The sequence below is a fragment of the Bubalus kerabau genome, chromosome 2 (genome assembly GCF_029407905.1).
Source record: "Bubalus kerabau isolate K-KA32 ecotype Philippines breed swamp buffalo chromosome 2, PCC_UOA_SB_1v2, whole genome shotgun sequence".
Lineage (NCBI taxonomy): Eukaryota > Metazoa > Chordata > Mammalia > Artiodactyla > Bovidae > Bubalus > Bubalus kerabau.
In genome coordinates, this window is record NC_073625.1 from 116,428,827 (window position 1) to 116,447,655 (window position 18,829).

The 18,829-nt window shown below is 38.0% G+C and overlaps 1 protein-coding gene across 2 annotated transcripts in view; it reads right to left on the reverse strand.

Annotated features, from left to right (window-relative positions):
• Positions 1-18,829, reverse strand: part of OSBPL11 (oxysterol binding protein like 11) — a 92,068-nt gene that overhangs the window by 59,823 nt on the left and 13,416 nt on the right. For both annotated transcript variants that reach the window (XM_055568488.1, XM_055568489.1), the window contains exon 2: positions 4,685-4,753. In XM_055568488.1, the coding sequence (XP_055424463.1) occupies positions 4,685-4,753 (69 nt within the window). The remainder of the gene's footprint in view (positions 1-4,684; positions 4,754-18,829) is intronic.

An 18,829-nucleotide genomic window follows, 5' to 3' on the forward strand; every position in this document is an offset into this window, starting at 1 on the left:
CAACACTCTACACATGGACATCACCAGATGAAGATAATTTGGTGATCATCAACAGCAAAATCAGACTGATTAAATTCTTTGCAGCCAAAGATGGAGAAGCTCTATACAGTCAGCAAAAACAAGACCAGGAGCTGACTGTGGCTCAGATCATGAACTCCTTATTGCCAAATTGAGACTTAAACTGAAGAAAGTAGAGAAAACCACTAGACCATTCAGGTATGACCTAAATCAAATCCCTTATGATTATACAGTAGAAGTGAGAAATAGATTTAAGGGACTAGATCTGATAGACAGAGTGCCTGATGAACTATGAATGGAGGTTTGTGACATTGTACAAGAGACAGGGATCAAGACCATCCCTAAGAAAAAGAAATGCAAAAAAGCAAAATGGCTGTCTGAGGAGGCCTTACAAATAGCTGTGAAAAGAAGAGAAATGAAAAACAAAGAAGAAAAGGAAAGATATACCCATTTGAAGGCAGAGTTCCAAAGAATAGCAAGAAGACATAAGAAAGCCTTCCTCAGTGATCAATGCAAAGAAATAGAGGAAAACAACAGAATGGGAGAGACTAGAGATCTCTTTGAGAAAATCAGATACCAAGGGAACATTTCATGCAAAGATGGGTGCAATAAAGGACAGAAATGGTATGGACCTAACAGAAGCAGAAGATACTAAGAAGAGGTGGCAAGAATACACAGAACTGTATAAAAAAGATCTTCACAACCCAGATAATCATGATGGTGTGATCACTCACCTAGAGCCAGACATCCTGGAATGCGAAGTCAAGTGGCCCTTAGGAAGCATCGTTATGAACAAAGCTAGTGGAGGTGATGGAATTCCAGTTGAGCTATTTCAAATCCTAAAAGATGATGCTCTGAAAGTGCTGCACTCAATATGCCAGCAAATTTGGAAAACTCAGCAGTGGCCACAGGACTGGAAAAGGTCAGTTCTCATTCCAATCCCAAAGAAAGGCAATGCCAAAGAATGCTCAAACTACCGCACAATTGCACTCATCTCACACGCTAGTAAAGTAATGCTCAAAATTCTCCAAGCCAGGCTTCAGCAGTAATGAACCGTGAACTTCCAAATGCTCAAGTTGGTTTTAGAAAAGGCAGAGGAACCAGAGATCAAATTGCCAACATCCGCTGGACCATCGAAAATGCAAGAGTGTTCCAGAAACACATCTATTTCTGCTTTATTGACTATGCCAAAGCCTTTGACTGTGTGGATCACAATAAACTGTGGAAAATTCTGAAAGAGATGGGAAAACCAGACCACCTGACCTGCCTCTTGAGAAACCTCTATGTATGTCAGCAAACAGTTAGAACTGGACATGGAACAAACAGACTGGTTCCAAACAGGAAAAGGAATATGTCAAGGCTGTATATTGGCACCCTGCTTGTTTAACTTCTATGCAGAGTACATCATGAGAAACGCTGGGCTGGAAGAAGCACAAGCTGGAATCAAGACTGCTGGGAGAAATATCAATAACCTCAGATATGCAGATGACACCACCCTTATGGCAGAAAGTGAAGAGGAACTAAAAAGCCTCTTGATGAAAGTGAAAGAGGAGAGTGAAAAAGTTGGCTTAAAGCTCAACATTCAGAAAACGAAGATCATGGCATCTGGTCCCATCACTTCATGGGAAATAGATGGGGAAACAGTGGCTGACTTTATTTTTGGGGGCTCCAAAATCACTGCAGATGGTGACTGCAGCCATGAAATTAAAAGACGCTTACTCTTGGAAGGAAAGTTATGACCAACCTAGACAGAACATTAAAAAGCAGAGACATTACTTTGTTAACAAAGGTCCGTCTAGTCAAGGCTATGGTTTTTCCAGTAGTCATGTTTGGATGTGAGAGTTGGACTATAAAGAAGGCTGAGTGCAGAAGAATTGATGCTTTTGAATTGTGGTGTTGGAGAACACTCTTGAGAGTCCCTTGGACTGCAAAGAGATCCAACCAGTCCATCCTATCAGTCCTGGGTGTTCACTGGAAGGACTGATGTTAAAGCTGAAACTCCAGTATTTGGGCCACCTGATGCGAAGAGCTGACTCATTTGAAAAGACCCTGATGTTGGGAAAGATTGAGGGTAGTAGGAGAAGGGGACGACAGAGGATGAGATGGTTGGATGGCATCACCGACTCAATGGACATGAGTTTGGGTAGACTCCAAGAGTTGGTGATGGATAGGGAGGCCTGGCGTCTGCGGTTCATGGGGTCACAAAGAATCGGACACGACTGAGCAACTGAACTAAACTGAACCTTTCTGTTCCTCTTTTATCATTCAATCTACAATTCATGCTGCGAACCCAGGATATCGCTGCTGTGCCACAAGCCTCCAGGCAGTCTGGCAGGAAAGAGAAAACGAGCTTGCAGTAAACCAGTTGACAACCTGAGACCTCTCTGATGGGACAAACGGATAAAAGGTTGTGTTCTCAGTGGCAAATGGTGATGTGCTGTCTTCATTCCCACACTTCCTTTGCTGCTAAAACTGGCCTCTAGGACAGCTAGAAGAATCGCAAGGGCAGAAGCCATGCCTTTCCCTATGCTAGAACTTTGCTTGGATCTCTTAGCTAACTTCCTGGGCAACCAGTGGCCAATGGATCTTTTTAGTATGCTCCCCCACACAAGGATACAAACACATGCCCCTTCTTCCCATGGCCTCAAGTCACCACTAACTTGAAATGCCATGTTTAACATATACTTAATCTTATGTGCTTGGGGATACTTTGGAGCTTTCCTACTCTATTCTACTTCTGAGAATTTCTCAGTAATACTCAATAATATAAGATGAATGAAATTAGTTGAATGAATGGGGGAGAAAAGTTAACCTATTTCCCTTTTTAAAAAGAACAAAAAACAGTGCTAAAAGCAAAGTGACATAAATTTTTTTTTATATTTTATATGTCATTTAAATGTATAAGCCTTCAAAAAATTACATAAAAACTGAGGTGAGAAAATGCAAAATGAAAAGGCTCCCCTGACTTTGTTCTTTCTTAAAAAAAAATAAAGGGTGGGAACCTTAGAGAACTACCCTTTTCACTTTAACAGGAATGATTGTCTTCTATAATTTCATATTCAGCTTTGACCTCTCATATGACCTCCAACTTCTAGCGTATCACTCTTATGTGAAAGCCCTACTGTTACTTCAAATTAAACATATCCCAAACTGCCTTCTCTTTTAAGCAATCACATGTTCATTACAATGCTTCAACTCTTTTTGAATTCTGAAAAACATTCCTTCATATACTATGTACCATTTTCTAATTGTTTAAGGTAGAAAGGCAGAATCAGCTTATTATTCCATCATAACCAAAATCAGAGATCTCCAAATGACATGTGAATAAGAAGCAGTATTTATAATGAAAATACCAACCTGGAGTCAGAACTATTTGGGTTCAGATTCTAGCTTTATCACTTTTTTCAATAGTTTTAAAAAACCACAATGAGATAACACTCAATACCCATTAAAATGGTTATTATACACACACACATAGACACAACAGAAAGTAACAACTGTTGAGAAGATGTAGAGAAACTGGAATCCTTGTACACTGCTAGTGGGAATGTAAAACAGTGCAGCTGCTATGGAAAACAGTATGGAGATTCCCCAAAAAATTAAACATAGAATTACAATGTGATTAAGCAATTCCACTTCTGGGTATACACACACAAGAATGAGAGCAGTGACTCTGATATTGTGTACACCAATACTCAAAGCAGCATTATTCACAATAGCCAAAAGATGGAAGCAACCCAAATGTCCAGTGATTGATAACTGGATAAACAAAATGTGGTATATACTTACAAGAGACTGTTTTTCAGCCCTCAAAAGGTAGAGAATTCTGACACACACTACATGGATGAACTTTGAGAACATTACACTAAATAAAATAAGCCAATCACAAAAGGACAAGTATTATATGATTCCACTTATATAAGGTACCTAGAGTAGTCAAATTCATAGAGACAGAGAGGAGAACAGTGGTTGCTTAAGGACTCAGGGGGAGAGGAAAATGTGAAATTATTGTTTAATGGATACAGTTTTAGTCTGAGAAGATGCAAAGAGTTCTGAGATGAATGGGGGTGATGGTTGCACAAAAATGTGAATGTATTTAATACCACTGAACTGCATACCAAAAAATGTTTAAAATGGTAAATTTTATGTTATATTTTACCACAATAAAAGAATAAAAGTTTAGTCCCCTGCCCCACAAATATCAATTCCACAAAGTATTTAAGACAGTTGGCTGTGCTACTTCTTGACTGCTTGTGTGACCTCAGGTTGGTTATTTAAACTTTTCAAGATCCCAGAAGAGTTTAAGAATCCTCAACAATGAAAAGAAGCAAGAATCCTCAACAGGCACCTAACACAAATCTCTTTGCTGTCTCTAAACCACCCAAAAAGCCTAACCACTGGAAGTACACATAAGAAGCCCAAGGTGAGTTGATAAATGATACTAATCTTGACGTAACAGTAACTTCTGATGTATTTGGAGGCTGCGATTTGGACAATGTTAACTCCTCTTACCCCCTAAAAATAGAAAAAGAAAGTCATCAGACTTATAGAAAACATGGTAAGTCTTTCTCTAACATGCTTCCCAGTCATGTAACATCAGATTATAAAATCGTCATGCCCATTTCTGTTCTCTTGGGAGAGAACGTGACAGAACACTCACACTTACCTGTACTGCCACCCAGTGACGAGGTTGGTGTACTTCATTAGGTAGCCATACACATTTTCCATGTGGTCACTGTTTCAAAAAGATCAGAAAGTGCCAAAATCAGTGAAAATTAGAAGAAATTCCACGAAGTTAACTGTACAGTTGAAAAAATAGCTGTAGAGACATACTTTTTTCTATAAATGTCTCAAACTTCAGAAGTAAAATTCATAGGTTAACAAATAGAGCTATTTATTTAATCCCCCGTATTTCATATCCAAAGGACTATATATTTTATCAGAGTTCTTCAAAACAAGTGTAATCACCCTTAAATTATTGGGTATTTCAAACATAAAATCATTATATAAGTATAAAATTACATAAATATGAAACAAATATACTATAAATATAAATAAAAGCATTTAATAACCTAATTCAATACTAAACAAAGACAACCTAGTTTTATGGTTCCAAAATAAATTAAAAAAAAATCTCTAGGCTGAATAGTGCTTCCTCACTCTGGTGGGACACATTATGTCTCTGAATCTTTGGGCTTCCAAAATGAAGATCCTGATTTTCGATGTCTGTGACACCTCATTCCCACTCCCCCATCCCAGACAGGCATGAGGCAAAGTGCTCACTGCAAATCTTGCCACTGGCAAGACTTAGCCTTACTACTACTGAGTTCCTTTACTTCTGCCCCCCTTTTCTATTTAATAGATATATTCTGTTATAGTGGTTCATAGAAAATGCAGATCTCCTCACTACTTCTTTTCCAATATTTTAAGGTTCCCTATACTTATGAAAAGATATCAAAGCTACAACTACATTGATATATCTTTTTGACATACAGGCTTCATTTTTTATTTTGTAATTACATTAAGAATTCCTCCAGTAAAAGGAGATTAAAGAGATATAAATAAAAAAAAAGAATTCCTTTTAAACTCCTCTGAAGTTTTAACTTTACACTATAAAATGCAACTAATACTAAACATTTATTTTCTCTACTATCCTTGAATTGCAGAACTTATTTGGTAAAAGTTCAGCTAACCAGCATTTAGGAAATGAAAAGTATCAGACAACTGACAACCTTTAAAACATGGACATCAAAAGTAAAATCAAGAGAGAGCTGACACAACCAACAGAACAGAATTTTTCAAAAATTTAGATTGATCTGAATGACGAAAAGATCTGAAGATAAAGACACTCTCTTGTGTAAACACATAACAAAATGACTATAAGAGTCTAGCTAGGCATTATTATTACTGGAGATCAAGTAGGAGGATGCCTGGGGAATAAACTCAGTGTTGGGTGCCTTTCTAACCTCATTTCTTCAGAGTGCTTGGAAATAAAGATCAAATCTGAAAGTAAAGAACTGACCCCATTTAAAAAAATATATTATTATTTACTATATTTTTCTTCTAATCCAAGATTAGCAAAAAAACACCATTTTTTCACTAACATTAAATGAAACTACTCAAGCCCTTTTGGTTTTATAAGGTCAGTAATCTCAAGAAGGTAAAGGCTATCAACTTCTAAAATGCCAACCCAAAGTTATGATAATTATATATGTGCTCTGTCATGTTAAAACTGACAGTACCATTTGAATTCTCATTTCAGTATATTCTAAAGCCCGTATCTAGAGGAAGGATTCTTTTCTGAAACTCAACCTATTCGATTTTTGCCCTATTTCCATCCTTAGGTCACAGCAAAGGTACTTCTTTCAGTTACATTGGTACTTGAAAAGGCAGAGAGATACTCCTCTAGTCTGGCTGTCAAATTTTTCCCAGGCTTCAAACAGCGTTTTGGGGCCACAGGAGTCCCAATGTCCCTGGACTCTGCCCCAAAATAATTTCACAAAAAGTTCCTCGTCTGTTTTTGATATTTCACATATAGCTTAGCTGTCTTGAATAGTTCTCATCCTCAAAACTTATTTCTTCACTTATATATGGAATCTAATAATGCCCCCCCACACCAAAAAAACCCCAAAACTCATAGAAGAGATTAGTGGCTGCCAGAGGTGACAGGTGAACAAAATGGGTGAAGGTGATCAAAAGACACAAACTTGCAGTTATAAAATAAGTCCTAGGGATGTTATTCGGAGAAGGCAATGGCACCCCATTCCGGTACTCTTGCCTGGAGAATCCTATGGATGGAGGAGCCTGGTAGGCTGCAGTCCATGGGGTCGCGAAGAGTCAGACATGACTGAGCGACTTCACTTTCACTTTTCACTTTCATGCATTGGAGAGGGAAATGGCAACCCACTTCAGTGTCCTTGCCTGGAGAATCCCAGGGATGGGGGAGCCTGGTGGGCTGCCGTCCATGGGGTCGCACAGAGTCGGACACGACTGACGTGACTTAGCAGCAGCAGCAGGGATGTTGTTTATAGCATGGTGACTATAATTAATAATACTATATTGTGTATTTGAAAGTTGCTAAATATAGATCTTAAAAGTTCTCATCATAAGGAAAACAAAAGTGTAACTGTGTAGTGATAGATGGTAACTAGACTTGTGATCATTTTGCAACATATAAAAAAATCACCATATACCTAAAAGTAATGTTACATGACAATTACATCCAAAGTTTTAAAAACCTTATTTTTTGCCTATTCTTGTGGCTTTATAACCTCAATATTTATTTAATTACATCCTGTATCAACCCACAAGAGGACTAAGGTGTCACACAACCAGAATTAAATATTTCCCTAAAGTACCCCGATAGTCCATAATTCACCATTTTTTATTTTCCATTTTAATCTAGGTTCTCTACACCAAGCCTTCATTACTAAATAAGAATCATTTCATAGCTATTAGTATGTAATAAAAACATTACAATTCAATTATAGTCCACTTCCTCTGGTTCTAGGACTATATATATTCTTCAAATGAATATATGAACTGTGCAGAAAATCTGTCTTAAAACTTCAAATAAACTATCAACAACTAAGAAAAACAAAACTCTTCATTTCAAAGCAATGAGGGCTCCTGTTCCTTACCTTTGTTTGGTCCCTCATATTATTAAAGGTATTCCTTATTTGGGTCATAAGTTATTTATATTAGTCATTTAATGAATATCAATGAATTTTTTAGAGTATAATTTCAGTAGCATTGTTCACTAAACAACGAAAGTTTATCTTCATACTGCATAGTAATGTTTTATGTTCAATTTTTAATGTTTTTAGTATTTTTGATTCTTGTATCTAAAAAGTTAATAACCTTCTCACAAAAATCACAATAGGGATACTGACATGGTTCATTTGGTAGTAGCATAAAGCCAACTTCAAAAGAAACAAATTCAAACACGCAATAACAAGCTGCTGGCCTGCTTTTACCACAGAAAACAGACATCTGAGGTTACAAAGAACCGACTTAAGAACACCCCATCCCTGAACAGCTGGTGACACTGTCCCTCTCTCATCCCTCCCCTTCTCAGTGCAGCCAGCTGCTGTGGAACCACTGTGCCATCTGGTGGCCCACATAAAAAGCTCTGTGAGTGAACGTCCTTCGTTCACTCTCCTTTCTTCTACTTCCTTGTAACTGAGTTATTATGTAGTACCTCTAACACTCATGGTTTGCTCCCAATTAAAATATGTGAATTTAACTGAAGATTTACCTGTTAATATGAATAAAACCTAGTTGTTAAAGTGGAATATACCATATATTTGATTATAGCATACTAATATTTTTCCTATGAAGTAGAGATGATGGTCCAAAAGATTAACACAATGAAAAATAAGCAATAAAAAAGTTAATTTCTTCTTCTGTCCTTCAGCAACTCCACCACTCAAATTTGGTACATTCTGATCTTGTTAACATTTTATTGAAATCAAGCTAGAAGCTGATAATCTCTAAACACAGCTGATGAACTGAACTATATGTCAAGCAGCATTATTCTATTTAATTTGTTCACCACCTCCCAAGTAGCTTAATAATGACTGTTTCAATTTCTAATTCTCCATTATTATAACACACATTTCTTAATTCTTCTTCATCAGACTTAAGGAAAACATGTAGAAGCTTCTAAATTAAGCTACTTTTTAAACAGTTTCAAATCTTCTTATTTCAGTTCAACACAATTGCTCAGTACCTTCTAAATATAAAAGCACTCTGAAAATCCACCGAAAAGGATAGGGAAATAAAGAAGGCTATACCTTTCCATCTAAATTCATTACCAAATATAAGAAAAATATCTTCTTGAAAAAAAGACAATGACCCACAGCGACTCTGTTTTTAGCTGTCATACAAATGAAAAGGATAGCTTGTTAAAGATACAGTATTCATTAAACAAAGATACAGGATTCAATGGTGATTAGGTTGAAGTGACAGGACTTATCAGATGTGGAATGAGAGTGAGACTAAGAGAAGGGACCAAGGCAAAAACCCAGATTTCCAGCTAGCACAACTGTGTAGATATGAACACCTTCACTGAACTGGGGATCATAAAAGAAGTTTTGGATTTGTTCCAAATTACCACGGTGATTTTAAGGGACCTGTGAGACGTAACACAAGGAGATACCCAATAAGGTAGTATGATTTGGACTGAACACACAGGTTTTGGTGGTAATCAGCACATAAGCATATAACTGGTATTTGAAACCATGAGGGTACATCACCTAGGAATTATATAAAATGACAAGGGGTAGTAGGTGGGAGGGAGGCAGGAGAGAGGGGAGATATGTATACCTGCGGCTGATTCATGTTGAAGTATGGCAGAAACCAACACAATGTTGTAATCATCCTTCAATTAAAAATAAATATTTTTTTTTTAAATGACAAGAGAAGGGACATATTCTAAGAGAGAACCCTAGGGAAAAGTTTTATAGGCAAGAGGAATACAGAGAGGAGATAAGAAGTGGCTGAATAGTAGGATGAAAACCAGGAGCATTTCAAGTAACTTTTTGGTCAAGAATGTTAATAGTATTTGAGGAGTAAAGGAAGATGAAGATTGAGAAATTTCTATTAGAGTCAACCACCAAGGGAATCCATTGGTGGTCCAGTGGTTGGGAATCAGTGCTTTCTCTTGTGTGGGCCTGGGTTCAATCCCTGATAAGGGGTCTAGGATCCCATAAGCCATGACGCATGACCAAAAAAAAAAGAAAAAGATTTAACAACCAAGAGATAATACTTCAATGTAATGATGAAGGCAGAGCTAGCTGGTAATGAACTGAAGAAAGACTGGGAGAAAGAAAAGTGGTTAAGGCAATGTGGGCTTAAGGCAGGGGTAGTTCAAAGTGCCTAATGGGCAGGATACAGTAAAGAGAAAAAGGCTCACAACTCAGAAGAGAGATGGAAATGAGGAAGAGAGGGGGCTCCAGAGCCCAGGCAGAGGAACTGGCATCAGATACCTTAGGACACTTAATTATAGGCAGAAATTTATGCAAGCTGTAGTAAAGAAAGTGCCAGTCAGCCACAGTTCAATATTCCTACTTTCTACTAGGCAAAAACTGTCCTCCAAAAAGGCTGAGTTTTGGTTCATTCCCTTGATAATATAAATAGCATGAACGGAGGGAGCCACCTTCTTAGTTGAGGAAAAAGCCACTGACAACAGATGGGAATGATTGCAACACATGTACGTCCTTCTGCTGTAAAGATACTCCACAGAGCAGCGACTGCTTCTCACTCATCCTAGCAGCCCTTGCAGCACTTAGCGCATAGTCTGGGATATAAGCAGGTGTTCACTACATCTCTGTTGAATGAATTAAGCAATGAGAAGACAGAAGCAAAATTTTCCTATAAAAGCACAAGACAACTGAGAAGCTTGCAAAAAAACAGAAAAAAATTAAATTCACAGCCTGTATATTGAAATAAATCCCAGATAAAACAAATTCTAATTGCAACTATCTTAATCTATACCAAAAAGTATACAGTCAAGGGAGATGCTCACCTTTCTGCTAGAGTCTTAAAAATGTTAATGTTCCTTGGCCTAAGAATTTCACTTCTAGGTATCCTGACAGACAACAGTAATGTAGACAAACATAATATGCAAATACGTCCACTGTAGCACTATTTACAGTAGTAAAATACATAAATTGGAAAAAAAGGAAGTGAAGAGGAAAGAAAGAAAAACAAACTAACAAATGAAATTAAGAAAATGACAAACTAATATAGAATAGTATTCACCAGTTAAAATGTTTATGAGTTTTTAACATGTGGAAACACTTATCAAGAGCCTAAAATTGCAGGTTACAGAATTTCATATAGTGTGTAAAATATATGCACAGAACAAAAGCACACAAAATCGTAACTGTGATTATCACTGGATAGAAGAATTATGGTTGATTTAATTTGCTTCCTTTACTGTTTCACATTTTTCAATTTTAGTACATTATTTTTATAATCAAGTAAAACATTTTAAAATGTTCTATCATATTGACTAGGTGGGACAGTCCAGACACAGAGCTATTTATAGTTATTAACATAGGAATGGATTAAATTTTTTAAAACTTTCCAATGTGACCCTATGAGCATTGCTTTTTTGGGATGTAGAACTATGTTCCTATAAGCCTTTAATTCTCAAATTAGGTTACACATACCCAAAACTGGGCTAGGTGGTTAGGAGAACAGGGTAAAACAAGGCTATATTTCTAGAGCAAATTTATTTGACTGTAAGAAATTAAAATCATTTTTAATGTTAAAACTCACATAAATGTTAAGAAACTTGCTCCCTGCTCAAATATTTTCATGAGGATGACTTCACCAGAGAGCTCCTGTCCTCCTCTCCCAGCCTTCCCCTTTCCCTTCACTCTTTCCATAGCTAGGCATGAACAGCTCACTCCCTTCTGGGCACGCTTCTTTTTATCCTAGACTATCTACCCAGAGAACATATTTTCATTTGCTCTGACAGAGATAGGACCTGAATATTCTAAGCTGCTTGTAACAAGGTGGATACGTGCATGCGCGTGTGTGTGTAAGTGCTCAGCCGTGTCTGACACTTCTGAGACCCTACAGACTATAAACAACCAGGCTCCTCTGTTCATGGGATTCTCCAGGCAAGAATACTGCAGTGGGTTGCAATTTCCTACTCCAAGGGATCTTGCCGACCCAGGGATCCAAGCCAAGTGTTTTGTGCCTCCTGCATTGGCAGGTAGATTCTTTACCACTGCACCACCAGGGAAGCTCCTACCCATCAAAAACAAAACCAAAGGACTTCTCTGACAGTCCAGTGGTTGAGACTCTGTGCTTCCACTGCAGGGAGCACGGGTTTGATCCCTGGTCAGGGATCTAAGATTCCACATGTTGTGTGGTACAGCCAAAAATATAAATAAATAAAACCAAACAAAACAGAAAATAACAAGTTTTGGTAAGAATGTAGAGAAATTAGAACACTTGTGCGTTGCTGGTGGGACTATAAAATGGTGCAGCCACTGTGGAGAACAGTATCATCGTTTCTCAGAAAGTTAAATATAGAATTACTATATCCAGCAATTTCACTTCTGGGTAGATACACAAAAGAATAAAAGCAAGAACTCCAAAAGATATTTGCACACAAATATTTATAGCAACATTATTCACAACAGCCAAAAGGTAGAAATAACTCTGGACAGTCCCATGTAAATCAATGAAGCCAGAACATACCCTCATATCATACACAAAAATAAACTCAAAATGATTTAAAGACTTAAATATAAGATAAGACACCATAAAACTCCGAAAGAACATAGGCAAAACATTCTGAAAAAAACAGTACCAATATTTTCTTAGGTCAGTCTCCCAAGGAATAAAAGTAAAATCACACAAATGGGACCTAATCAAATTTACAAGCTTTTGCACAGCAAAGGAAATGATAAACAAAGTGAAAAGACAGCCTACAGAGTGGGAGAAAATATTTGCAAATGATGCAACCAACAAGGGCTTAATTTCCAAAACAAACAAACAGCTTCTACAATTCAATAATAAAAACAAACAAACAACCCAAGCGAAAAATGGAAGAACACCTAAACAGACATTTCTCCAAAGACAACATATAGATGGCCAACAGGCACATGAAAAGATGCTAATTATTAGAGAATTATCTAATGACAGATAAATGTTACTTAAATTTTTATTTTAAGCTGACATTAATAACCTTTACTTATTTTAAAATTATTCAGTAATTGTTCTCCAGTATGTTAAAACTTATTATAAAAAAAAAACAAAACAAAATAAGATGCATGCACCCCTACATTCATAGCAGCACTATTTACAATAGACAAGACATAGAAACAACCAAAATGTCCATCAACAGATGAATGGATGAAGAAGATGTGGTACACATACATACATCAGTTCAGTTCAGTTCAGTCGCTCAGTCGTGTCCGACTCTTTGCCACCCCATGAATCGCAGCATGCCAGGCCTCCCTGTCCATCACCAACTCCCGGAGTTCATTCAAACTAACGTCCATCGAATCGGTGATGCCATCCAGCCATCTAATCTTCTGTCGTCCCCTTCTCCTCCTGCCCCCAATCCCTCCCAGCACCAGAGTCTTTTCCAATGAGCCAACTCTTCACATGAGGTGGCCAAAGTACTGGAGTTTCAGCTTTAGCATCAGTCCTTCCAATGAACACCCAGAGCTGATCTCCTTTAGAATGGACTGGTTGGATCTCCTTACAGTCCAATGGACTCTCAAGAGTCTTCTCCAACACCACAGTTCAAAAGTATCAATTCTTCAGTGCTTAGCTTTCTTCACAGTCCAACTCTCACATCCAAACATGACTACTGGAAAAACCATAGCCTTGACTAGACGGACCTTTGTTGGCAAAGTAATGTCTCTGCTTTTGAATATGCTGTCTAGGTTGGTCATATCTTTCCTTCCAAGGAGTAAGCGTCTTTTAATTTCATGGCTGCAGTCACCATCTGCAGTGATTTTGGAGCCCAGAAAAATAAAGTCTGACACTGTTTCCACTGTTTCCCCATCGATTTCCCATGAAGTGATGGGACCAGATGCCATGATCTTCGTTTTCTGAATGTTGAGCTTTAAGCCAACTTTTTCACTCTCCTCTTTCACTTTCATCAAGAGGCTTTTTAGTTCCTCTTCACTTTCTGCCATAAGGGTGGTGTCATCTGCATATCTGAGGTTATTGATATTTCTCCTGGCAATCTTGATTCCAGCTTGTGCTTCTTCCAGCCCAGCGTTTCTCATGATGTACTCTGCATAGAAGTTAAACAAGCAGGGTGACAATATACAGCCTTGACGTACTCCTTTTCCTATTTGGAACCAGTCTGTTGTTCCATGTCCAGTTCTAACTGTTGCTTCCTGACCTGCATACAGGTTTCTTGAGAGGCAGGTCAGGTGATCTGGTATTCCCATCTCTTTCAGAATTTTCCACAGTTTATTGTGATCCACACAGTCAAAGGCTTTGGCATAGTCAATAAAGCAGAAATAGAGGTTTTTCTGGAACTCTCTTGCTTTTTCCATACACACACACAAAGGAAATATTGCTCAGCCATTAAAAAGAGTGAAATAGTGCCATTTGCAGCAATATGCATGGACCTCTAGGTTCGCCCAAAGTGAAGTTAAGGCAGAAAGAGAAAGACAAATACCATATGATACCACGTATATGTGGAATCTAAAATACAACATAAATGAACATATCTCTGAAACAAAAACAGACCCACGAATATAGAGAACAGACTTGTGATTGCCAAGGGGGAATAGGGCTGGGGGAGGGAAGGATTGGGCATTTGGGATTAGCAGATGCAAACAATTATACATAGGATGGATAAACAAGTCCTACTGTCTAGCACCAGAAACTACATTTAATATCCTGTGATAAACCATAATGGAAAAGAATATGAAAAATAAAATATATGAGAGTCACTTTGCTGTAGAGCAAAAATTAAACACAACATCATAAATCAATGATACTTCAATTAAAAAAAATTTTTAAGGCAGAAACAACCCAGGTATCCATCAACAGATGAATGGATAAATAAAATGGTGTGTGTGTGTGTGTGTGTGTGTGTGTGTGTGTATATATATGTATATATATATACACATGGAATATTTATTCAGCCTTAAAAGAAAAAGACGGAAATTCTAACACATGGTACAACATGGATAAATCTTGAGGACACCGCTAAATGAAATAAGCTAATCACAAAATGACAAGTATTTTATGATTCCACTTACATGAGGTACTTAGATTTGTCAAAATCAGAGACAGAAGGTAGAACAGTGGTTGGGGCGGGGGCTGATATAAGGAGTTATTTAATAGTTACAGAGTTTTAGTTTGGGATGATAAAAAATTCTGGAATGAATAGTGGAGATGGCTGCAATAACAATGTGAATATATTTAAGGCCATTGAACTTATAAATAGTTACAAATGGTTAAAGTCGTAAATTTTATGATATGTACATTTTACAATAAAAAAATAACCTGATAATTTGACTGCATCCTATCTGATCCTTATGTCCTCTCAACTGGTCCTGAACTCATGATGTTATTTATTGATCTCTGAAAAACCCAGTAACAGATATATTATAGGGTAGAATATAAATCCTCGTGAATTTTGAAGATCATAAAGTTACATCAGCCATGGGCTCCTTTAAATCACAAACTGCACTGACTGTCTTACACAATTAAGAGAGCTTTCATAAAGGAAGTTTGAGAAACACAGCTGTAAAACATTTGCCTATACAGACTGGAAACAAAGAAAAATTCAATGTATAATCCTATAGTTACAGACAACTAAATCCCTCATGCAGATAACCAGCCATCTGAAGATGGGAAAGAAGAAACTTATACACGAAAAAGTAGAAAGTCAACTCTAACACTTACAGAAAGTTAGGAAGTTGTTTACTATAATGTGAAGAGCAGGAGCTTAACCCAGACAAACACAAGTTTGAATCCCAGTGTGACCTTAGGCAAGTAACAAATCTGGTCCTGTGTCTTTATCTGTTCAGTTCAGTTCAGTTCAGTTGCTCAGTCATGTCCAACTCTTTGCGACCCCGTGAACTGCAGCACGCCAGGCCTCCCTGTCCATCACCAACTTCCAGAGTTCACTCAAACCCACGTCCATCAAGTCGGTGATGCCATCCAGCCATCTCATCCTCTGTCGTCCCCTTCTCCTCCTGCCCCCAATCCCTCCCAGCATCAGAGTCTTTTCCAATGAGTCAACTCTTCGCATGAGGTGGCCAAAGTACTGGAGTTTCAGCTTTAGCATCAGTCCTTCCAAAGAACACCCAGGACTGATCTCCTTTAGAATGGACTGGTTGGATCTCCCTGTAATCCAAGGGACTCTCAAGAGTCTTCTCCAACACCACAGTTCAAAAGCATCAATTCTTCGGCGCTCAGCTTTCTTCACAGTCCAACTCTCACATCCATACATGACCACTGGAAAAACCATAGCCTTGACTAGACGGACCTTTGTTGGCAAAGTAATGTCTCTGCTTTTCAATATGCTATCTAGGTTGGTCATAACTTTCTGTAAATGTGAATTAAAAAACCTAACTTCAGATTTATAATGAGGAATGAAGAAGAGATATTTTAATCCAAATATATTTGAAGTGCACTTCAATATGGTGAACGCCCAGGAAATACTGGTTTTCTCGCACTCAAGGGAGTCGATTCCTCTTCAGACAAAGGGCTCATTTTCTAGATCAGTTCTCTAGATCTGTCTTACCTTGTTAGACTGACATTTTCAAGTCAGAATGATGGGATCTAAAAAGCTCTGAGTCTCCCACTTCTTTTATTTGAAAAAGATCATTTTTTTGTCCACTAGGTATCTTGTCAAGAACCATGAAGGGTCTGAGACATCATCCTATTTTGTTGCTGTTCCGTCACTCAATCGTGTCCAACTCTGCGACCCTATGGACTGCAGTGCGCCAGGCTTCCCTGTCCTTCACTGTCTCCCAGAGTTTGCTCAAACTCATGTCCATTGAGTTGGTGATGCCATCCAACCACCTCACCTCATCCTCTGTCATATTCTTCTTCTTTTGCCTTCTATCTTTCCCAGCATCAGGGTCTTTTCCAGTGAGTCGGGTCTTCACATCAGGAGGCCAAAGTTTGGAAGTTCAGCTTCAGCAACAGTCCTTCTGATGAATATTCAAGATTTATTTCCTTTAGGATTGACAGATTTGATCTCCATGTAGTGCAACGGACTTTCAAGAGTCTTCTCCAGTCACCACAATTTGAAAGCATCAATTCTTCGGTGCTCAGCCATCGTACTGGAAAAACCATCACTTTGACTATACGTATCTTTGTCAGCAAAGTGATTTCTCTGCTTTTTAATACGCTGTCTAGGTTTGTTGTAGTTTTTCTTAGAAGTAAGTGTCTTTCAATTTCATGGCTGCAGTCACCGTCTGCAGTGATTTTGGAGCCCAAGAAAATCAAATCTGCCACTGTTTCCACTTTCACCCTATTTGCAAGCCAACAAATTAGCTTGCCACAGTTTCCTGGATGCTGGCAGAATACATTAAACTCCTTCGTCAGAGACCAAAGACTTCAGTAGTCACAGCAATACCAGTAGATTATCAGCCCAGTCACATGGGGCAATGCAGAGGGCAGGAGATGCCTGCACATGTGGTAGGCTGCGGTACAGACAAGGAACCTTGAGTGGAGGGAACCCAACTCTTTTAAGAACAGTGAGTCTATCTGACCTCCATGGCAAGGAGACATTATCTTTCTTATATTGGACAGTAAACAAACCTGACTTTTGCTCAGGAGGGAGATATTATCTCTATCCTCTAAGACTTATTGCTATACAAATATTTTTTGAAAAAAACAGTAAAGAACAAAGGAGAGTCAGTACCTCAATGCACAAGGGAAGCAGAAATATGAGCGACCCATGAAGAATCCCATGAAGAATTTTTTCCTAATAACTGTTCCCTAACTACATACATTGGAGAATCCCCTGGATGGAGAAGCCTGGTAGGCTGCAGTCCATGGGGTCACACAGAGTCGGACACGACTGAAGCGACTTAGCAGCAGCAGCAGCAACTACATTCATATACAGTGAAAAGTCTCTTTCCAACCTTGTCTTCCACCAACAATTCCCCTCCTCAGAGATAAGCACTTCCCTCAACTTTTTATTATCTCTTCAAGAGACAATCTATGTACCTACAAGTGTGTGTGTGCACTCACTAAATTTTTTTAAATGATTGCTACTACATACCCTGTACCTTGCTTTTTTCACAATTTTCTTAGGGATGATTTCATTTTGACACATATGGATTTAATTCATTCTTAGCATCTGCATAGAAACCCACTGCACAGCAGTATTACTATATATTTAACTAATCCTCCTAGTGATGGACATTTGCTTCCAGGCTTTTATTATTACAAACAATACTATAACAAACTAAGTTATACACATCTTTGTATATATTTGCTAACAGTGAAATTCCTAGGCAAAAAGGATATGCATTTTTAAAATTTATTTTTAATTGGAGGATAATTGCTTTACAATGTTGTGTTGGTTTCTGCTGTACAATGATGTGAATCAGCTATATGTATACATATATCCCCTTCCTCCTGAACCTCCCTCCCACCCACCTAGGTCATCACAGAGCACCAGGCTAGGCTCCCTGTGTCATACAACAACTTCCCACTGCCTATCTATTTTAGACATGGTAGTGTATTTATGTTAATGCTACTCTCTCAACTTCGTTCCATCCTCTGCAAATAGGTTCATCAGTACCACTTTTCTAGATTCTATATACATACATTAATACACAATATTTGTTTTTCTTTTTCTGACTTACTACACTCTATAACAAGCTCTAGGTTCATCCACCTCACTTCAACTGACTCAAATTTGTTCCTTGAAATGTATATGCATTTTTAATTTTTATATATTGTCAATCTGCTCTCTAAAGAGGCTGCAACCAATGTTAACTCCCACCTTTCAATACAAAAACAGCCAGTTTCCTCACACCAACCTACAGCACCACTGCCAACAAAAATAGGGTGAAGACTTTACTTATAAACAGGACTTTCAGAAATTACTAGTAGGATTTTCAATACCTTTATACTCAAAATTAAGTTTCTAAAGCTTAAGCATGAGGTAAAATATACTGTGGAATGCACACCTGAAAGGGATACATGATCAAGCTCTGACTTTCCCACTGACTAATGAATGTCACGAGTGGCGCTGGCCAAATCACTTAAATTCTCTGTCAGTTTTCTCATGTGTTAGATGACCTTTTCAATCTAAAATGTGTGTACATTACTCATCACTCAAAATTCC